The sequence below is a fragment of the Pungitius pungitius genome, chromosome 12 (genome assembly GCF_949316345.1).
Source record: "Pungitius pungitius chromosome 12, fPunPun2.1, whole genome shotgun sequence".
Taxonomy (NCBI): Eukaryota; Metazoa; Chordata; class Actinopteri; order Perciformes; family Gasterosteidae; genus Pungitius; species Pungitius pungitius.
This window is the reverse complement of record NC_084911.1, coordinates 11,165,766-11,186,728: the sequence shown is the minus strand read 5'-3', so window position 1 is coordinate 11,186,728 and position 20,963 is coordinate 11,165,766. Positions and strand designations below refer to the sequence as shown.

Sequence of the window (20,963 nt, the reverse complement as noted above, 5' to 3'; positions counted from 1 at the left end):
GGACATTTTCCCTTAAGCTCGCCTGGGCCTCCAGCAGGACAGTTGTGCTCTAAAGGCATGGGGTGTCCAATCATATGACGACAGCGCAGTGGTATCCTAACGAGGCTAATTGTTATCTCTGTGGCCAGCTGGGCCATTTACCCGGCCGGTGTCCTGCACCATTCATGCTGTTTGACAAGCTGGATATGAACAGAGAGGGTACGATTTGTCTTTGTCATCAGCAAGAAAATAGATTTGATCCAGGCAAGACAAGTCTGCCTGTGCAGACTACCTGAGGCGTGCAGACTGCAATACACTATCTCTAAGGACTTTAAGTAGTAATACCAGCCATGTTGCGGCCTAGTCAGACATTTCCTCTGACGTCTCTCCCACTGTATATAGCTCTCTCTCTCTCTCTCGGTTTAGCACTTCTAATATTAGTCTGGTCTAATTTCTGTGTTGAGTGCTATCTAAAGAGCTAATTAGGCCAGTGATTTCTGGTTAAGAGGAAGAATAAGTGAACAGAGGGTTTATATTAAAGTAACCCACCCAGACCCTGAGTGCTTTCCCCCTTAAAAACCTTCTAGATTAGTTGTTCAAGTACGAATGTGTCTGCCGAAATTTTACTTCAGCAATTTGGTAATAATTCACAGAGGAAGTGGTTGTCAGATCCAGAGAGATTTGTGAGGGATTATGTTCCACCACAATAAAAGACGTCAAACTTCTCTAAAATGTATTTGTTTGTTCCTTTTCTTCCTCTTACTGTTGAGATCCCTGCCTCCAACACTACGGGCATCAGACATCCCGGGTTCATCCAGGAACGTGAGAGTCCACCTGTGTGTACCCGGCCCCAGGCACACACTGAATCCGTCTAAAACACCCACGTCCCGTTTTGAATACCAAAAATCTTTTTTGGTATTCAAGAGCTTGACAAGTTCTGCTATGTCTACGACATTGGGAGACTAACTTTAGCCGTGTCCATGGTGATGAAAGTTGCACATGTCTGCTCAGTAATATGCAGATATAATCGTCCTAGTCCTACTAATAGTTCACAGTGTCTGACATGTGGCTTGCATCTCCAGGAGCACTGTGCACAGTGAGCAGTAGTTTGTGTCCAGGCAGGCTTGTGTCCTTTGTTCAGCTTGACACTCGAGGTGAAAATGCAATATAAACCTTTCACACCAAATCCTGGATGTTGTCAAGGATTCTTGCAAAGATCGTCTTTGCTTGTCCTGACTTTCTGGGCAAGCAGAGCGAACCAATTAAGACCGAGCTTATTAACAGGTCAGCCTTTAAATTCCAACAGACTGGGCTTGCACGCATGGGTGACTGTCAGAGCCCTCTCCCCTGCACCTCCAGCAAAACACAACCACAACAGGGAGGGGCCGGCACTCGTTATGTCCGTTCTTGTGAGTGTGGCCTGATTTAACACCAATGCGTTTTAGGGTGCTCGCTCTGTTTCATTAGGCAGAGGGTAGTGAAAGCCTTTTTGTTTGCACGGAGCGAAGGGATTTTAGTTTGGCTTCTGTTTGAATCTTGATTGATGTCGAAGCCTTATTCTTGTCTTTGTTAGTTTCTGATTGCTGATTGTTGTGTACTTATTGTGCCGCTGCGTGTGTCTCAGTACTGGATGCTTTTCTGTAGCAACTGTTGGTGTTTTGTAAGGGTCCTTACATTGTCTCATTGAGCCTTTTATGTATTCTTCTTTTGTCTCTGTTGCATATACTTATGAATACATTTCGCACTGTTCATTTGTATGTGAATGTGCTGCTATACACTGTTAAAGCAGACAGTGAACTATATCACCTTGATTGTTTTTAAGAAGTCAAACTTGAGGTATTTCTCTAAAGAAAAAAAAAAGTTCATCACATAATGAGAACCTTTAAATATCATGTTATTGCTATTGTGGTGTTGAAAACAAAGTTGATATATTACTCAAATGACCTTTACTAATTACTTAAAATATTGACATTATACATTTAGGAAATGAATTCAGGACACTAAACAAACATCATACTTCCCAATGCTTGGTATATTGGGGCTGTGAATCTGTTCCATGATACAGGGGCTACACATTAAATATAGGAATGTGTAAGCATGGTGCTCTATTGCTAGTTTATAATATCATTTTAAGAAAACTGTATGAAGAACCAACATAATATTCTTATTTTATGGAATCAGAACATTGCCTTAGCATTTCCATTTTTTCCATTCAACATTATAGCACTTCCTTTTGTGCCATCCGAACCACTGTTTGCCTCCAATTTTACTTGCAATTAAAATACAAAAACAAAAACATTTGGTATTTTAATTGATAAGGGGGTTTTCTTTACAGAAAGCTGTGTGACCACATTAAACATGCTGCTCTGGAGTGCTTTGGTAACACAGTGGTTAGTATGCATGCCATGTACTTGCAACTTACTGGGTGTCATTACAGCCTTTGGACTTTTGGTTGCAATATACTTTTTTTTTTAAGTATGCTAGTTTAAAAAAAATCCAACAAAGCAAAATGATTTTTCGCCGTTTATCTTAGCATCTGTTGTAAAAGCTATGATCCCAGGCACATCAGGACTCCTTGTTTCACATCATTTAATCACATTGTTGTTAATGGGTCCTTGGAGAGGCCTTGCACTAGTGGGCATAGTGTGAACACACATAAAATCGCATCTCAGACCCGAAGCATTTAAGGCTTTCTCAAACTCACCTTGGTAAAAAGGCATGTGGATTTTCGAGCGCTTTCTGTTGTCAGTCCAGCGTGGGTTGATTCGGTGGAGGGTTTCTGTCCAATTAATAAAAAGCGGGAGGCTCGGGGGGAGAGTTGCTGTGGGGAGAGTGGGACACGCTCTCGGGTCCTCCCTGAGCTCAGCTGTTGGGAACAGCAGTGTGTGGATGCATGGACACCTTCCAGCTCTAACACGGTGACCTCTATTATAGACACGCATGGTCCGTCTGAATCGCCGTCTGCCATTTTAATGTTTGCACGTGACCTAATACATACATTACATATTTACTTTTGAACGAGAAACGTCAGCGGCACACAACGCGTCTTTGTCCGTGCTCCTTGTGCACCAGCGCCAACCTTCAGTTACCTCGGTGCATCGGATGCAGTGAGCTGCTCTCATCACAGTTAAGGGAGAAAAATAAGATGAGAGAGCGCTCTGGAGGACCCAGCTGACTGTCCACATTATGAGGTTGTGTGTCTGACACATGCATGACCTTGCCAGACTACATATACAAATGCTTGTTTTGATTTTTGATGTACATTGAAACGCTTCTGACAATTTTCTATTTGTGTATAAAATAAATCTCATTACTTTTTAAATATTTGGTGCTGTTTGTTGTTGAAATTAAACAGGATTCTGGCTTTTAACTGATTAAATGTTTGTCATGTGTTTAACTGTGACATTTACAAATCAAACTTCCATATCAGGGCTGCTTAATTATGCCAAAAAATACTAATCCCAATTAATTTGGTCAATATTGAAATAGAGATTATTAACTGTGATCACATCCCATATTTGGTTAGAAAATGAAGTTAAATACAGTCTGTTTCTGTTTACTCTTATGTGCCCTATTGAGCAATTTAATCAACACTTTGTTTGTATGAATAGAAAAGGGCGATGACTCTTCCAAGTTGACCTGAATCCGGTTGCGGCGCAACTCCGAGAAAGAAATACGCTTAGGAGAGAACAGAACAAGGGAACCACACAATAATCATTTCATGTTGATTTATCTGGTTTGAATATTCTTTCAAATCTATATTGCGAGTCATATGTTTTTTAATACAAAGAGAGTGCTAAATGGAATAACATGATTTGAATCAAGAAAATATTTTTATTTTAAGGATGATGATTCCCGCATGTGTCCAGATTAAGAAGCCCTACGAGAGAAATTTGTTATTTTGGACTATAGTAAATAAATCTGATAGTATTAAAGTGAGTTGTAGGAGAGTCAAAAGTTGACATAATGTGATGAAGTAGAGGAACACTGAATTATATGTATAGCAGTAGCATTCGGACCAGGGTGCAACCGCCAGGTTCTGCCAAACGCAGAAGAGTTTTGAACCTTGCATTCTCTGTACTGACCAGCAGGGGCCGACTCCACAGGTTGTCAAAAGAAGTCGTATTGCATAGAAATGTGAAAGAAAATCTCACTTGATTTATTACCTCAGTAAACATTATAAATAAAAGTTTACTGGATTTAGGTCAACTTGGAAAAGTCATCAACCTTTTATATTCATACAAACAAAGTAAATTAAATTGCTCACTAGGGCACATAAGAGTAAACAGAGACTGTATTTAACTTCATTTCATCACAGTTAATAATCTCTATTTTAATATTGACCAAATCAATTGGGATTAGTATTTTTGGCATAATTAAGCAGCCCTAATATGAAAGTTAGCTCAAGTTTATATTTTTACATAATCTCAAGTTTATATTTTTCTTCAATACAGCATTTTGTTCTTTCAGTAAGTTATTGTCCAGTTTGTTTGTTTGTTTTAAACATTGTGACCAATTCCATTTTAAACGTTTTAAAAGCTGTGTTAGAGAAGGTTAAGAGTTTGCGTGAGATTTGAGTGACAGGAGGAGGGTCAAAACAACTATCCCAAAGCCAGTTTAATGTGTGATGGATGTGGGGGTATGTTGTCCTTGAGATACTGATCTATTGCTTTGCTGGCAAGACTAATCTTCCCTCATCTGTGACTGAGGGCACAAAGAACACCAAACGGATGCCTCCAGTCTCAGAACGTCCCTGTTTCCATCCTTCCCTTTTTTTCTCTCTCCCTCCTTCCCCACAGGTCACATTTCTGTGACCTGATGTGTCTTTTTCAGGGGAGCTAGAATAAGCATATGAAGTAACGTGGATGTGATCGCGATTAGGATTGGCCTCAGTGAGAGTGTGGGCCTCTCACTGAGACACCTAAACACACACACACACACACACACACACACTTGACTCCGTGGATGACTCTTGAAGCGAAGGTCGTGGATTACAGGCCATTGGAGGCTTAGCATGTAACTCAAACCATTTTCCATAACATTTGTACTTAATTTAGGCCATAATCCCACCTGATTAAAATGCCAGACAATGGGGAAGCACCTGCTGTACGGACTGGGCAATCAGCTTGGAGAGGTGATCAGAAACAAACAGCGCCACAAAAAAATTGTCAATAAAGGCAGATTAGTTTACATCATCATTTTTGGCTGTGATAGATAATAGACGTCAACTTGTCACTTCAGTCCCAAAAAGTCAGTTGTTACAGGAGGGAGAATGACCATTGTTGATTTTGTACTGGGTAACCTATTTTTGTTGCCTTGGCAACAGCTAATCTTGACTCTGTACAAGTCATTTGACACACCAGGAGAATCAATCAAACAACTGTAAGGGATGAAAGACTAAGCCTCTATTTAAGAGCCTTTTTCTTTGTCCCACCTACATTCGAACAACATCTGTGCCTCATGGATGCTCAACTCCTCCGCATCGTCAGACCACAGCCCTGCAGCAAAGCATCTTCTGGTGGATTATTTTGGTTTACACTCACACACACTGACACAACGGATTAAAAAATGACTCCAAACATTTTCATAGGTATTACAGTCTGGAATGTGGCAGAAGCCAGACCCTGTGAGGCTGCTGACATTCCTGGATGAGCCTAAATGTATTTTTGGAGTAGTTAAGTTGTAATGAATGAATAGTCTCTATATACACATCCCCCAGCTAGTGCTTTTGTTTTCATACAAGATGGGAAATACTTTCTGGGTCACAGTTCTACTCTAATATATCTCTATGGCCGGTTTACGGTCCCTTTCACATCATGGAAGATAAACAATAAAAAAAAACAATAACAATAAAAACGTTCAGACGGCAAAGCTTATGGAGACAATAGGCAGAAGGGCATTATAGCTGAAACAACATAAGGGTACAGAAGGAGACAAAAGCATCTGGACATCAATGTGTCTGAATGACGATTAAAGAGAAGTGGACGGTCATTGTGCCTTAAAAATGATTTAAAACATTTCTTTCCATTAGCACAGCAAGTCATCACTATTCTACTTGAAGTCGGCGTGAGGTATTCTAATGACGGCACTTGAGGACTAATCACTGGGTGATCCTTGTGCTTCTCGCGTTCGGTGTTCTTCTGAAGCAGGAGCCCACGTTTTCTGTGGGAACCCTGTTTCTGTGGAGAGATATTGCCACCAAATGCCATTCTGCTTAATTTTATTAGTTTGGAGGCAGTTGTCTAAGTGACAGATGTGTCCAAAAAGTGACTATATGACAGTGGACATGTAGTCAGTGGGTTTTGCTCTTTGGTTAACTAACCGGATGTTATGATTCCTTGTAACTATACAGAAATGCAGGGAGATGTTAAATAGCAACTACACACAGTTGACTTTCCTTGGGTAAATAAACCTCTAAATGATTTATTCTCACAAGCAAAGATACTGATCACACTGCTGTGTGTGTGTGTGTGTGTGTGTGCACCTTGGCGAAGTGCTCACCTGACGTGCACCCTAGAGATGCATAAAGGCTGCTATAAGCACAAAGAAAACACACACATACAGATGCCTCATGAATAGATAGTAGGGTCATTTGAAATAAGCGTTGTCCATGCAAAAAGCAGAGAGACTGTCCTCTATGGGGGAGAGGGGTAATTCTCTTTCACGCGTCGTTAGGCCTCCTCATCTGCCCTAGTGTGTGTGTGTGTGTGCAGCATCTGCCAGGGTCCATCAGAGCTGCTCATCAGTCCTGGACCACTCCAACTTCACATCACTGTTGGATGGCATCTCCTTTCTGTCTCATATCGGCGTCGGGACTCATGTCTTCATTTTTCACCCCCTCTTTCCTGTTGTTCTCTCTTCGGCCGTCTCTCCTCTCTGCTCTCGGTGATAGAGAGAAACAGTGGGAGTCACTGCTCTTTGAGGCTGACAGTCCATTGGGTGTTGGATTTAATTTGAGGATTTTGGATCAAATTTCTCTCCTCATTCAGCAACCTCAGCAGCTGTTATCATTCGTTGTTCAAGATAGGTAGTAATGGCTTCATGGACCAATTGAATGAGTTCCTGATAATGGTATAATGGGATAAAGGATGCGTGTGTGTGTGCTCCCTGTCGGGCCAGGGGGTTGTGTTGAACGTGTAGAAATGTTTTCACCTTCATTTGGCTGCAGAAGCGCTAAGTGGACGTTTTTCACTCCTGTCCCATCTATTATTATTATTATCATCATCATCATCATTTTAGATTACTTTCACAGCCATCAAAGACATGGGCCAGTTGTCTATCAACGGTCCAAGGCGTATCCTTTCCCTGCCTTCCCTCTGTGATCTGTTCTTTGTGGAACTACTGTTGAATGGGATATTTTTTTCAATTTAAAGATGCAAATCAAAAGAGCGAATGCTGTGACCCAAAGACAGTCATCCGGGGTGAAGTAAAAAGTGGTTCATCTAGTCACATGTCAGTGGAATAACAAGTGCCAGGAACACAATGAGCTCAGATTGGTTAATGAGACCGCGATTAAAAATATTACTACGGATGTCAAATCCAATATAAAAGTGCACATTTGTCGTGATTCAAAAGTTGCACCACCGAATGCCCCTCCCTTTAGGCCTCCCTCTAAAGCCCCTCCCACAAAACTGCTATAATTAGACTAAATAATGAACATGGCTTGTACTTCAGCTGTCAACATAGAAACTTGTGAAAGACTCAGAGGAATTAAATGCAGGAAGAAAGGAAAGGAAGCAGGTAGGGCATCCAATGATGCCATTTGCGCTGTATTTATTGATTTCTTTCAAGAGACAAAGAATATAGAGAAGAAAACAAATATAACAAAAAAAAAGGATTTAAAAAATACATCACCCACTCTAGCAAGCTTGTTTTTGGCAAGAAACAGAAAAGATTTGTGCCATAATCTCCACAGAGATGCTGCTGCTGTCTCTGTGGAGCCCCTTTTAGCCTCTAAGAAGGAGCCAGTGACACAAACGGGCTTTTTTGTCATTGTGCCGAACTTCCCTGACATGGAAATGGGCCGTGACAAAAATGAATCTTCCCACGGTGCTGGATGGCTTTATATGAAGAAGCTTGTTGAAAAATAGATTTTCTAGCATGTGCAGTAAGTGTTGCATCGCTTTTTTTATTTGGACCAGCAGAGGTGTGGAAGGAACTGTCATAATCCAGCTGAATTTCCTACTAACATCTGGAGGGCCATTAGACTGCTACCAGACTTTATTTGATTGGCTTTTCGTCAGCTTTCAGAACTTTCTGCCCACACGTTCTGGCTAATGAGATGCTGTCATATGTCTCTCAAGACAGAAATATTGTGGGGTGGATGATAAAGACTTCCACTAATCTGAATAAGTATAGATGGTGGTTGAAGCTCTCAGCTCTCAGTCTTTCCTCTCTTCCTCCTTACAGCAGCTCGACACTCACATGTTTGAAATATAATAAAATGCTGGTTTCCAGGAGAGAGGGACTGTGCTCTGGCAGCGAGGCTCCACTCTCTTATCTACGGGTTTACTTGGACGTCCGTCCGGTCGTTGGTGGAGCTGTCGGCGCGTCGGGTTTATGGCCAGAGCGAGAGTCAAGTTTTAATCAGTCAAAACAAAGTGGACCGCAGGAGCGACCCGAAGAGAGCCAGAAGCTAAGCAGCGTTCAGCCGGTGGCCGCAGCGGATGGTGACATCGCACTCGTGGTCGAGCCCGGGCCAACTTTCAGAGTGACCGCACAGCCGTATATCACACAGCATCTAAGTATAGTGTCGCCGTGACACCGGGCGACATTCTCACTTGTCACCACTGAGTCTACTGATCCCTCACACTATTCAAAGAGTTTAATGACCACAGTGGAACAACAGCAGCAACCACGGCTCGTCATTGGGTCACAATCACCCGCCGACGTGTTAAACTTCTGGTCACCTGCCAGGTTTGAAATGTCAACTTTAAAGATATATTTATTTTCCAAGTATTGCCACTGTCTCATTTTGCTGCACTGCTCAAGTGGAGATAAGCAGCATATCTTGAACAGAAGGATTCCTAATAATATGCTGGTCGTGTCCTGTTCTCTGATCTGATCTTCGGTCCTTTATTCTTTTTTATTTATTTATATATATATGTGGAAATAAAAATTAACCGCGACCAGTACACAGCAACCAAAGTAATATCTATTCTTTGATAATGGAATCTCATCTCCTCTTTATCCGGGTCGGGTCACGGGGGCAGCAGCTCCAGCCGGGGATCCCAAATGGAATCATACGATATATTTACTTGATAGACGTCTGTAATCACTGCAGGTGAAGAGGTACCACCATTTGTTTGGAGTTCCATAGATAGATATTCAAATTATGATAGATATTCATTAAGTGTTTAACGATTTGAAGGCCTTTTGTCTGCACCTCACTTCTCTTTAAAGCTCTTCATGGACGCTCGGTCCTCTGCGTATGTTCGGCCCCTCACTACTGCAAGTCGATCCTCTACTTCTAAATAAGTGTTTGTAAGTTTATTCCTCTGCTGCGGGTCATCGTGGGATCGATGGGCGCCAGTTGGCTCTGTCACTGCCACCAAGGCGGCGATGAGGAGCGTTGGTCCCAGGAAAATACATCAGGAAACTAGTACATAGACAACGGAGCCATGCACATTCAGGCCGGGTGCTTAATAATTGATATGGTGATAAAACGATCATCCTCCTGGAGTCGTTTCCAAAGTGATGTCTGTCGTGGAGGCAACAGCGGACTGTTCGGTTTATTAATAGCCGGGTAATTGTGAGTGGCAACATGATTGATTCACTTTGCTTCCTGTGAGAGCAATTGACGACTCGCACATACATCTTACGCAATCATGCAAATGTGTGCTAACACACACACACACACAGACACATTCTCACACCTTGTTAAAAGTGTCTGAGAAAGAATTAGCCCACTTTAACACTGTTAGTGTGTTCCTCAAGGGCCTTACGTGCTGATAGGGGGAAGAATAGGAGAAGACGTGCCAGCGATTGCAAAGACGGAGGGTGAAAGGGCGAGTGTGCTGTGGGTGTGTGTGTTGCAGACACACAGCTGGTACTAATGGCACTCATTTCAACACTCAAAGACACGCTGCTTGTTGTTGGTGTTTGTCCTTGTGAGCCTGATCCGACCCAAGTCTCAGTAGCTCCATTGACCTTCTCACATAAGTCAGCAGATTGGCAACATGCTCACAGCCAATAAGGACGGAAAAGTGTGAGTGAGAATTCATTTTTAGCTGTTCAGAGATGGACTTGGTCACTCCTCATAGAAGAATCTTAATGGATAACTTAATTTGCGAGCAGAATTCAAAGGTTAGGCTTGTTTGTCTTTGACAACAACATGGCAGTTTTTGTTTTTTTAATGAGACTTGACGACAAATACTTGACTGGTGTTTTTTCAATTCTCGCACAGCCATTGACTATAGTCCCATTTCTCTGCATGTGATCCAGGTGCCACACAGACGTTACTGAAAGCTGATCCGAGAATGTGTCTTTTAATTAGTCTGATTTGCGTAACCCTGTAGCTCATCGTCTGAGCTCCGAACGTGTTGCTGGCCCTTTTTTTTCTCTCTCCTTCAGGGCTTCGGCATGGATGGGACACCGATTACGAGATCCTTTTCAGTGCCGTTCACCTTCAACTCTCAATCCCACTGTGCTTAATCGCTGCCTCTGTAGTTTGGCATTCTGTGCAGGGGCAGCCGAGTGCAGCCTCGCTCTGATTGGCACATGAGGAGGACGGGCTCAATCACTTGCTCACTATGCAATCATAGAGTTGATTATAATCTCTCCCATACATATGCAGCAGATACACAGGGGAGCATTATGCAGCTCGAAAATGTGACGAAGGTGCAGAAATAAAAGTAACTGTAGGGATTTAAATCCTCTCATGAAATGGTAATACTTCCGCTAAGTGGAACAGCCGTGCTATCCGATCAATGCCTTGTTGTCCGGAAATCTAAAATCCAAATGAAGTACTTTTGCTTAACTGTGAGTCTTTCTTATCTAATCAACGGCTTAAAACCGGCAAAGCCCACCCCAGCTCGCGCAGATTCACACTTGAACTCAAATACATCCCCATGAGATGGATTGAGGCTTCCTATATTACATCAAATTTGATTATTGAAATGAGATGGAATCAAAGATGCAGACATGGTGAAGACAAGACCTATACAGATGTGTGACAGTCTGAGATCTGTCTTTGTGGTTGAGGGCTGCACAATAGTTCATATGCTTGTGTGGTGTGGTGGAAGCTCCATTGCAGTGGCAAGTGTTAAAGTGTTTGTAGGTCCATGTGAGGACCAGGCACTATATTCACTACTCTATTCATTACCTTCATTCAGCATGTCAGTCTTTTCTTCAGTACTGTTCTCCTTTCACCTGCTTTTCTCTCCCATTGTTACATTGCAAAAAGGCATTTCAGGAAACCCATAACTCATTCAACCAAAGGAGATCTAATTTAAGGTTAAGTTGAGTTTTGCATTAAATTATAACATGTTTTCAAAGGGAAAGTATGGCCGACAGTAATATGGGGGTTTTGTTCCTCTTTTGTTGAACCAATCAAAAGTATTTGTGTGTTTCAAAAAGAACAAGTAACAATTATATATACTGGTATCATTAATATTATAATGAGTTTCTTAATGCATGAATTTCTTTAAATCTGTCTTCTTTTCCCCCTTGGACCATTTAGAAATTGAAAACACACCCTAATGTTAAGAACTAATTGAATAATTATGACAATATCACAGTAACAGAATAAAATGATGAAGAGTTTGTACGGAAAAGGATGTGAACTGCTATCAACTGTCAAGTGATCATTTTGTATTTACTCTCGATTATACAATATTTTGCTTGTTTATCTTGTGTTTCGAGAGGATTATTTACACTTGCGGAACATGGCCCACTCTTCACCATCCTTCCTATGCTACGTTCAGACACTAAACATATGTTGCCAGCATCTATTTTCATGCATCACCATTGCTACTAATCATTTACTGTGTGTCACTTTGAGTTGCCCGGCAACATAAATAACCAGCACTCTCAGTTCTGGCAAGTAATCCTTCCTTTAGTCGGCGCTGGGTGCAACGGGGACAGGTGGATGCAGAGGCAGCTTTATTGGCGAGGGCAGCTTGCATGCCAGCATCAACACCGTGGTTGATCCCCGGATAATACATGGGGATACTCACTCTTAGATACCACAACACACACATGCGCACACACGGATGGACATTTGCATCTGAATCACACTCTCTCATCCACATGCAGAAACAGCATTTCAGCAGGAGCCGTTGTGCTCTTGATCTCCCCACATTGAGACGGTCCTTCCTTCTTCTTCTGCCATGCGAGTGTCACTTTGTCTGTGTGAACGTGTATACATTTAGCTTAATGTAGTGAGTCTAATTGGAAATCACAGCTCCTCTCCTGTAACTGCAGGCACCCACTTTATTTCCATCTCTGTAAAAAAAATCCACAATTGATGCCAAATGCTTTCGGTCGAATTTGCTCGCCTGTTTTTGTTTGCCTCCCTCACCACAGTACATTTGTTTACAATAGAGCATGCAATTTGTCAGCGTGTCTAACCACACGTGAGGGAGATCGACTCCGCTCTCTGCGTCTAATGAATTTCCTCCTACAGGCATGATGTCATTAAGGACAGGTAGGGATGCAGCTAATGCAATCAAATCCATGCAGTAATTGCAGCGATCCCGACCCGGGCCCAGATACACCACAGCGATGAAAAGAAGCAGCTCATTAAGAGGGCTTGTAAGATTCAGTGATTCAAAGTACATAAGATGGTTTCAATCTCGCGGCGCAAAATGTAGCAGGAGGGCATGTGAGGAAACATGTCGGTGTCTTCTTCTATATCATCCAGACATTGCCATTTCGTTATTTTGGATCGGTTTCCCACACTTGAGTCTTTTGTCTGCATCGCTTAATTCCAGCCCACAGATAATAATCTTCACAAAGCATTAAGCACATTGTTGATGTGGTTCTTATCCCAGGGCTTGTTTGAATCATGTCCGTGGTGTAGTATTAATGTGTAGCAATAACACTTGTGTATCCATGCTTTCATCTCCTCTGGAAGTCGCCTCCCCTTGACTCGACGGAACTTTAAGGAATTGCGACGTTCAAGATGGGTCTTGATCTATTTGAGGGTCAAGGGATGGAGGAGTCGAGGAGGGTAATTGCGTTGACCTGGCAGGTGACAGGTTTGATGCATGATGCGTGTATATTTAGTAAGTGCAGTGTACATTATTATTATGCATTGTATATTCATTATTAACAAAGACAAAATCAGGAAATGCATTTTTTTGACTGTGTATTTCATGTTAATTTGAATAACAATTTATTTTAATGTGAGTTTACTCATCATTTATTTATTATAATAAAATCTGTAAATGCATCAGTGGATTTGATTCCATTCATGTTAAAGTCTTTAACAGTGATTTTGGTCAAGGTTTTTATGAATGTCAAAAAAAATATATGTTTGTAATAGCCGGCGCAATTACCAGAACACAAAAATCTCCTTTCAAGTTAAACAAAGTGTCCAAACAAGCATAATTAAAGAAATCTTCTAGACGTCTTAGGTTTAATATATATGTATATATTACTATTAAAACATCACAATGGAATTTTTAAACCAGGACCAACTTAAAGAGCACTGACCTGGGAGGCGATGCCTCTGTTGTCCACTGAGTGCACCTTATACCCGTTTTCCATTGAGCTTGTATGGACGCTAAGGACAGCTCGTGGAATGTATGTGACATTGAATTGTGGTTTAGAAAAGTAGAAAAGTAGATTCTTACTTAGCTTATGTTAGTATTTTAATTATATGCAGGATTAGAGTTTCTTATCTAAAAGCAAGAATCCATCCATCCTGCCTCCAAAATCTGTGTCCTGTCAGATGTGAATTAATCTCCTTCCCCTGACATCTGAGGGACCAAAACAACACCGCCAGTATCTAAAGACTAGAATTGATGGTTAAAGTACACGGAGGATAAAGACTTTCCTTTGGGATGGTGGATGGAATCTCCTGCATCAGTTAAAAAGGACTTAATATGAAAATTCCACTTTGATAGGTCTTTTGCACGTTAATGTGTCCATCTGACGTGTCTGGGAAAAACTCCTTGCTTCTAAAATGATTCCTGTCATGAATTATTACTAATGAAAACGACTCGTTTGGCTGTGGTTCAAAGCGATATGGTTTTAGAGTGTATTTGACTGACAGTGACGTGCGGTGAGGGGACGTGCAAAGACTTTTGTTCTCTTTGCGTCTTTCCCCCAGGATCCGAACAGGAAAATACACAAAGCTGCCTTATTAGCATTAAGACCCCAAACGGGTCGTTTTGAGCACAGCTGCTTTAGGCAAGCTCTAAAGGTTGATGTTCATAAGGATCCTTGTAGTATTTTGACCAATTTTTTTTAATTTAGACATTTCATTCAGACCACAATGCACCATATCCACTTGTGGTCAAAGGGCTGAAGAAGACCACGTCATGGGGTTCAGATTGAGTCACATGTTTTCTGAAGAAGGCAGAAAATGACGTAAAGTGGTTAACGTCACGTGTACATTTACTGAATTTTTCAAATTCTTATTTTAAGGTCGCAAAATAAACACCTCTGTTAAACATTGTCACACAACTTTTAAGGACGTTTGACATGTTTAATATTCACTAGGACTGAGTGTGTTAACTCTTCAGGTCGACTGTGAGAGTGTGTGTATATTCCTGTGTGCATGTTATGACCTTAGCTGAGCCTGGGTTGGTCCATGTCGAACTGTATCTAGTGTCGTAAGGAACCTCTCCCAGTGCCTGTGGTTACTCCAGCTGGGCAGTTCCCCAGTTGAGTTTATGGTGGAATGTGAACGAGGCGAATTTGGGCTGTTTTTCCTGCCTGGGCTAAAGTTAGCCCGCTTGAGGCAGACGGATGTTTGAATAGTAGTGCAAAAAACTGGACCGGTCTGTTTTTTTGTGGTTAAATGAATAGGGCCAAGTGGACGTAGTCGGCGTATGCAGTGCCGTGGGTGTTGTGTGCCTTTTCTACATTGTGAAACTTGGCATTCATACAAATATGTAGTATTATAATAACACAGGGGAGCGAGATAGGGCACACAACACACAAGTAGCACTTGTGTGAGGGAATAAAGGGAATAAAATTACTGAAGGATTCTAGTCACAATCAAAAATTGTTGCAATAGGTGTTTTTTTGGGGAGGCATAGATAGTGCAACCGTGACTGAAATGTTGCCAATATGCTTATAATGTGTAACCCATTTGATGCTTTGTGACATATTCACTAAAGGTCTTGATAGACAGAGGCCTTAGTAGACTGAATGACTTAAAGAAATGCATCAGGTTGGTTAGTAACAATTCTTGGGTTGTATATATTTCATATTAAAAATCTGTATTCGATTTTGCCAAACAGCAATATGCATTTATGATTACATGCAGAAGAGCAGATGTTTCCCCTCATCCGGCAACATATGTACTCCTAAATAACTCATTCATGGGGCTTCATTCATACTTTCTTTTTACATTGCTCCATAGAGTACCACAACATTAAACAGATTTCAATAGAATTTAAAAAATATAGATTAAACTTGCCCTTCAGAAGGCAGTTCCGCTCATGTAACGACAGACATTGTTTTTCGGGCTCACACACACCACCTCATTCACAGAGTGAGAAGGAGTCTCTCTTTCACACGTTTTCCGACCATCCGGCACACATTAATAGCTGCTCCCTGGTGGCTACATGTTGGGTGAGAATATATCCGACTGAGAACAAGTAAAGAAGTCAGGGGTGAGGAACAGAGGAACGCGCGCTGTGTGTGTGTGTGTGTGTGTGTGTGAGGGAGACGGGGGATGTGTTACTACTTGTTGCGAGAGGGAAACAGCAGTCTAACAGTCTCAGTCAGGGGAGGCGATGAAAAAAAGCCCAGCTGCAGTCAGTTGACCTGGGACAGGGGGGGGCGCTGTCAGTGATGGCGGCAGACTTACCGTATCGACTCTTTGACCTAAAGGCTTATCTTCATCTGGTCCTATAATTGAAGGATCTATTGATCCAATACGTGTGGCCACAGTGAAATTATATTGGCATGTTTATGGACGGGATGCCATGAAAAGATTCTTCTGCGACTAATGAGTGAGATACAATCTGCCTTAGGTTCATCTCTTAACAAATGAGGCAAAAGAAGCTCATTTGTATTAAATTGGCCTTTCATTTGATGCTTTGAGAAAAAACGACCAAATATATACAACCTAAAGAAGAAGGAATAAAAATCTTCATTGTACTGTTTTCTCTTCAACGTATAATTGAAGCGTTGACACTATGTCTGTTTGTTTAGTTGTACACAAGTGGACCTTTTCTTCATTAGTTTCTCATCCAATTGTTCTTGTTATTTCATCTTCCGCTACACCTTCTGTCTGATGTGTGCACTAACCTGCACAGGCGTACCCACATATGCAAGAGCATCCACACTCAGCTGCACAAACACACGCTTCAAATACGGCCTCAGAGATCGGATCAGTGTGATGTTGTATAAATTACCGCCCGGGGAAACACAGCCACACTTGTGCACAAGCAAACTCCCTTTCTGTGTGTTGCCAAAGAACTGCTGCACACAGAGATTAGAGAAAACACATTCATTTATCCCCCACTGCTTTTTAGTTCCTCTCGGTCCAAGCTTTAAACTCCGGCCAGCCGCATTATGGTAGTAACTCACCCAATAAGCACAGAGCTGATTCCTGTATAATTACTCTCATTAGAGAAGCGTAGTCCCGGACTTGAAATAATCAACAATGAAACTCTGGACACAAAGACACAGAGCTTCAAAGACCTCGGGGGCCGTTCTGTAGTTGCAGCGATGATGACAGTAATGATACTTTGATGACGCCAATTATACAAGTGTCTTTATGCTCTCATCACAAATCCCTCACTCACCCTCTCCCGAGGTCTCTCCCGAGCATTTAGGGGCTTTTCTTTAAACTACCTTTTTGGTTCCTGCAGGTGTGTTGTGTGTACAGAATATGCTCATCTCTGGCCACCTGCGATTCTTATTGGCTTGATTGGATTTTATTTTTTGTTGTTTGCAGTTTGTTTGTACTGCCAAGGTTGGTCCATGTGTTATTGGCAGCAGTGGATATATTTATTCACTCCATGCCTCTGTTTATTTCTGCATGTCCCCTGAAATACCCGCACTTTTTTTAAAGAATCCAAGGGCAACTTAATTGTGCCTGTAAATGTAGACAGACAGGGGTACAGTTCGTATTGTGCGATCATGTGACCTGTGAGTAGGGTTGGGTATCGTTTGAATTTGAACGATTCCGATTCCTTGATTCGATTCCGGTTCCCAGCGATTCTCGATTCCGATTCTTTTAAGAGGCAGGGTCAAAAAAGTTTCAGATTTTTTAAATGAGCTAGCTAACCAAGGGTCTTTCTGAAGGAAATAGTCTGACCTTCTCCATCAATTTCTAACAGTGCTGTTTTTAAATACAATATAAATATCAAACTATGAAATTGAATATTGTATAAACATTATAAATTATGAATATATTTTAACAGGGGTACACTTTCCTCAAGAGAGCTTTATTTTTGAAACCTCACAAAACTACATTTACACATGAGTGTATGGTACTGCAGGTTACCTTGCTCCCACTGATGGGCCCTTGGAGCCAGAGGAAGAGGCAGCGGAGGACGGTCGGCGCAGCGCGTCAAACACGGGGCACACATTTACTTCCACTCCATGACCTCGGAGGTGCTTCATCATATTTGACGTGCACCCTCCTATGCATGAAACAATTTTGCTGCAAATGTTGCATTTTGCTGAGTTTTCGGTTTGTTTCGAAAAGTGTAACCACACTTTGGACCGCCGACGCGCGCTATCCATGTTCGATCGCGCTGTTACGCCAACACTTCCGGTGGACGCTTCTTCGTTGGTGTTCAGCGGTTTCTATTTCCGGTCGCCGCCGGCGGACTGAAAATCAAAACTAGGAATCGACTTTTAAACTTTTGAACGATACCGGGTTCATCGCAAAGCTAGTTCCGATTCCAATCGATCCTCGATACCCAAGCCTACCTGTGAGCTCTTATTGATTGTATTTAGGAGCTGCCAATATGCGTGCGGTGTTTGCATGGGTCCATTTGGAGGCCAGCTCCTCCTCGCACCGGCAAGAACCACCCACAGCCCCAGGGTGGATGGGCGGTGGTGCTCGTCGCTGTGGGTCGGTGGTTAGAGCTGGTGGAAAGTGAGTATTTCAGGATCAGTGAGCAGCAAACACAAGATCATAAATAGAGTTTTTATAGCAGAGCTGCTATGCCGGTTGAGCTTGGATCTTTCACCAAGATCACAGCAGTGATTGATGGCTCCCATGTGCCGAGGGAGGGGGGTGTGGGCGGAGGAGGGCGCATCAGACAGCAGAAACAGAGGGCGCGGCCCTCGCCCTCCTCCCCCGGGGGTTACCACCTGACAATCCCCTGCCCTGTGTCAGCCTCCAGATCTCTGTGTGTGCAGACACAGCGTGGGCACTTGTCTCACACAGCTTCTAGCTGGAGTCGGATTAGTCTTTAAAGTTTCTGTAGGCTATTCGGTTCAAACACACACACACACACACACACACACAAACACACAAACACACACACACACACACACACACACACAAACACAGAGGAGTGTAATATGGTCTTCATTGAAGCTTTTTGTTTTGATAGCCATGTTCATTTTGGGCGGCTAGCTGAGTGCTTTGGCAGGAGCGTGAGTAAGTTGCGTGGTTAAGGACCACAGAGATTCATTTTTTATTTTCCAGCGTTGCTTAAAGAGTTAAAACAAATATCTGATGGGGCCTCTTGAGTGCTCCCAGATTGGCAATGTTAATAGCAGCTTTCATGGAGGCTGCACGCCCAAATGTGTTTTTGAGGTGTGTTTGTGTGTGTGTGTGTGTGTGTGTGTGCGTGCGCCATTTTTCATGCATATAGGTATGTATGCATCATAGACTCCACTTCACTTTGGTGTGTAGTGGGGGACCGTTTGGATGTTTACATAAATAAAGAGGCAGAAAGCCTGCAGCAGAAAGGCACAGCAGGGTATTTCTTAGGGACTTTTTTTTTCTTCCAATAGTGAAGTCTTAATCTTTCACAGAGTTGTGGTGGAAGTACCTTTTCATTTATTTATACAGTAGCTGCATGTCTCTCCTGTCAAGTCTTCTTCTCCACAAGAGAGTCCTCCACGGAAAACGAGTTCAAGCAGATGCCCTTTTTAAAAGAAATGTCACTTGGCTTGTTTGTCTCTTTTGACGCGACAGTCGTGCTTTGCTGCCGACCCCCCGCGCATCCAGGTACCCTGTAGTTGTACAAACACAGAAGTGTACCAGCTTCAGCTCCAGTACCCAATTGACTATAATATTCCATTACATAAGGGCCTGGACCGCCAGTTGTTTTCCTGTTGGCCAATCCGATTCAGGCATGGTGACGCTGAGGTCCTCCCAAGAAGCAGCACGGCTGCTGCAGGATTTTGATGTCCCGGGGTGCGCCGTCATCACATGTGAAGCAGCTTGTCAGAGGGGCCCCACCGGTCCTCAGAGAGCCACACTGCGGCACTCTGTCTCCCCCAAGTGGTGCGTCATCGCACCCCACGGCGCCGGCGGACCTCCCACAGTACAGTGTGATCATTAACACGTTTGTGGCCAGTGTGTCTTTTGTTTTTTTTCTGATGTCTTCCTTTTCCATTTGTGCACCTGTGTGTAGACGGTGCAGGTGTCACTGCAGACCAGTGTGACGGACAGGAATGAGGTCAGATTCCAAATGCTCCCCCCGCAAAGCTTTGGGAATCAGGGGGGATTCTGTTTTTTCTCACGTGTCCTACGGGGCTATCGGGTTTCAACAGGCTGGCTTTACATGCTGCCTGAGCCAGGTCATGCCAGGAGAGTGATGCTTCCATCAATAGGAGGCGAGCCACGCAGCCTTACTCCGTTTCACAGCACATGTCAATGCCAGGTTCTTTCACAAAGGGAGAGAGCGTCATTTAAACAAAGCTGCTGAGTGAGGAGAGGTATGACGCCTGAGCTGTACTGGTCTTTCCTCACTGGTTTCATCCTCTTTTTTTGTATTTTCCCTTTTCCTCTTCCTCTATCGCAGGTATGAAACGTCCGTTCAGCCTATCAGCTGCGCCGGACGGCGAGCTCGCCGGGAGGGGCTTTGGTGGCGGGCGCGGGGTGCAGATGGACTGCGAGCCTTGCCGCGACACCCTCGACGAAGTTGCAGTACCGGATGAGCAGTCGCCGGGGAGCGCGCTGCCTTCTGCGCTCTGCAGACCCAAAAGGGAGAGAAAGCAGCGGAGCTACACACTGTGTGAGGTTTGCAACATCCAACTCAACTCAGCCGCACAGGCCCAGATCCACTACAATGGCAAATCCCACCAGAAAAGACTCAAGCAGATCAGCAATGGCAAAGGGCCAAGTAACACAGGTACGCCAGAGGCGCCGCTCGACTGACCGCAATGTTCACTTATTGCTACAAAATCCAATCTAAATGCAGAATACTTGCTTGTGCCGTGCTTCTAGATTTAGTAACGCTGTCCCAATGGGGCCATTCACAGAATCCCAATGGTGACACCAGTCTGTGTACCAGCCCCCCCTACTCACAGCCATCAGAAGTTAAACAAATGCAATTTCAATGAAATCTGTTCAGACAACGCTTTGGGCTAAAGAAACACACACACACACACCCACACACACTCACACACTGAGGAGTGAGACACTAATTAAACGTTGGTTTTGATTGATGGTTGTGTTTCTGGGAGTGATGCGGATGGAGTGAAGTTGGACATTTTGGACATTCAAGTCACAGCTTTTATTAGGACTTTGCCTTCTGGGGGAATCACTTTAATTTGGCTTGTTCACACTCCCAGTCTCTCTTTTTGCTCTTTCTCCAGCCTTGCTACAACAATGCACACGTATGGTCAGGTAATGTAGCTAGACGGAGACACAATAAGCTCAAAGAGCC

The 20,963-nt window shown here is 43.1% G+C and overlaps 1 protein-coding gene across 1 annotated transcript in view; it reads left to right on the top strand.

Annotated features, from left to right (window-relative positions):
* Positions 1 to 20,963, top strand: part of znf385c (zinc finger protein 385C) — a 95,689-nt gene that overhangs the window by 12,436 nt on the left and 62,290 nt on the right. The window contains exon 2 of the mRNA XM_037476791.2: positions 20,097 to 20,426. Within this exon, the coding sequence (XP_037332688.1) occupies positions 20,099 to 20,426 (328 nt within the window). The 5' untranslated portion in view covers positions 20,097 to 20,098. The remainder of the gene's footprint in view (positions 1 to 20,096; positions 20,427 to 20,963) is intronic.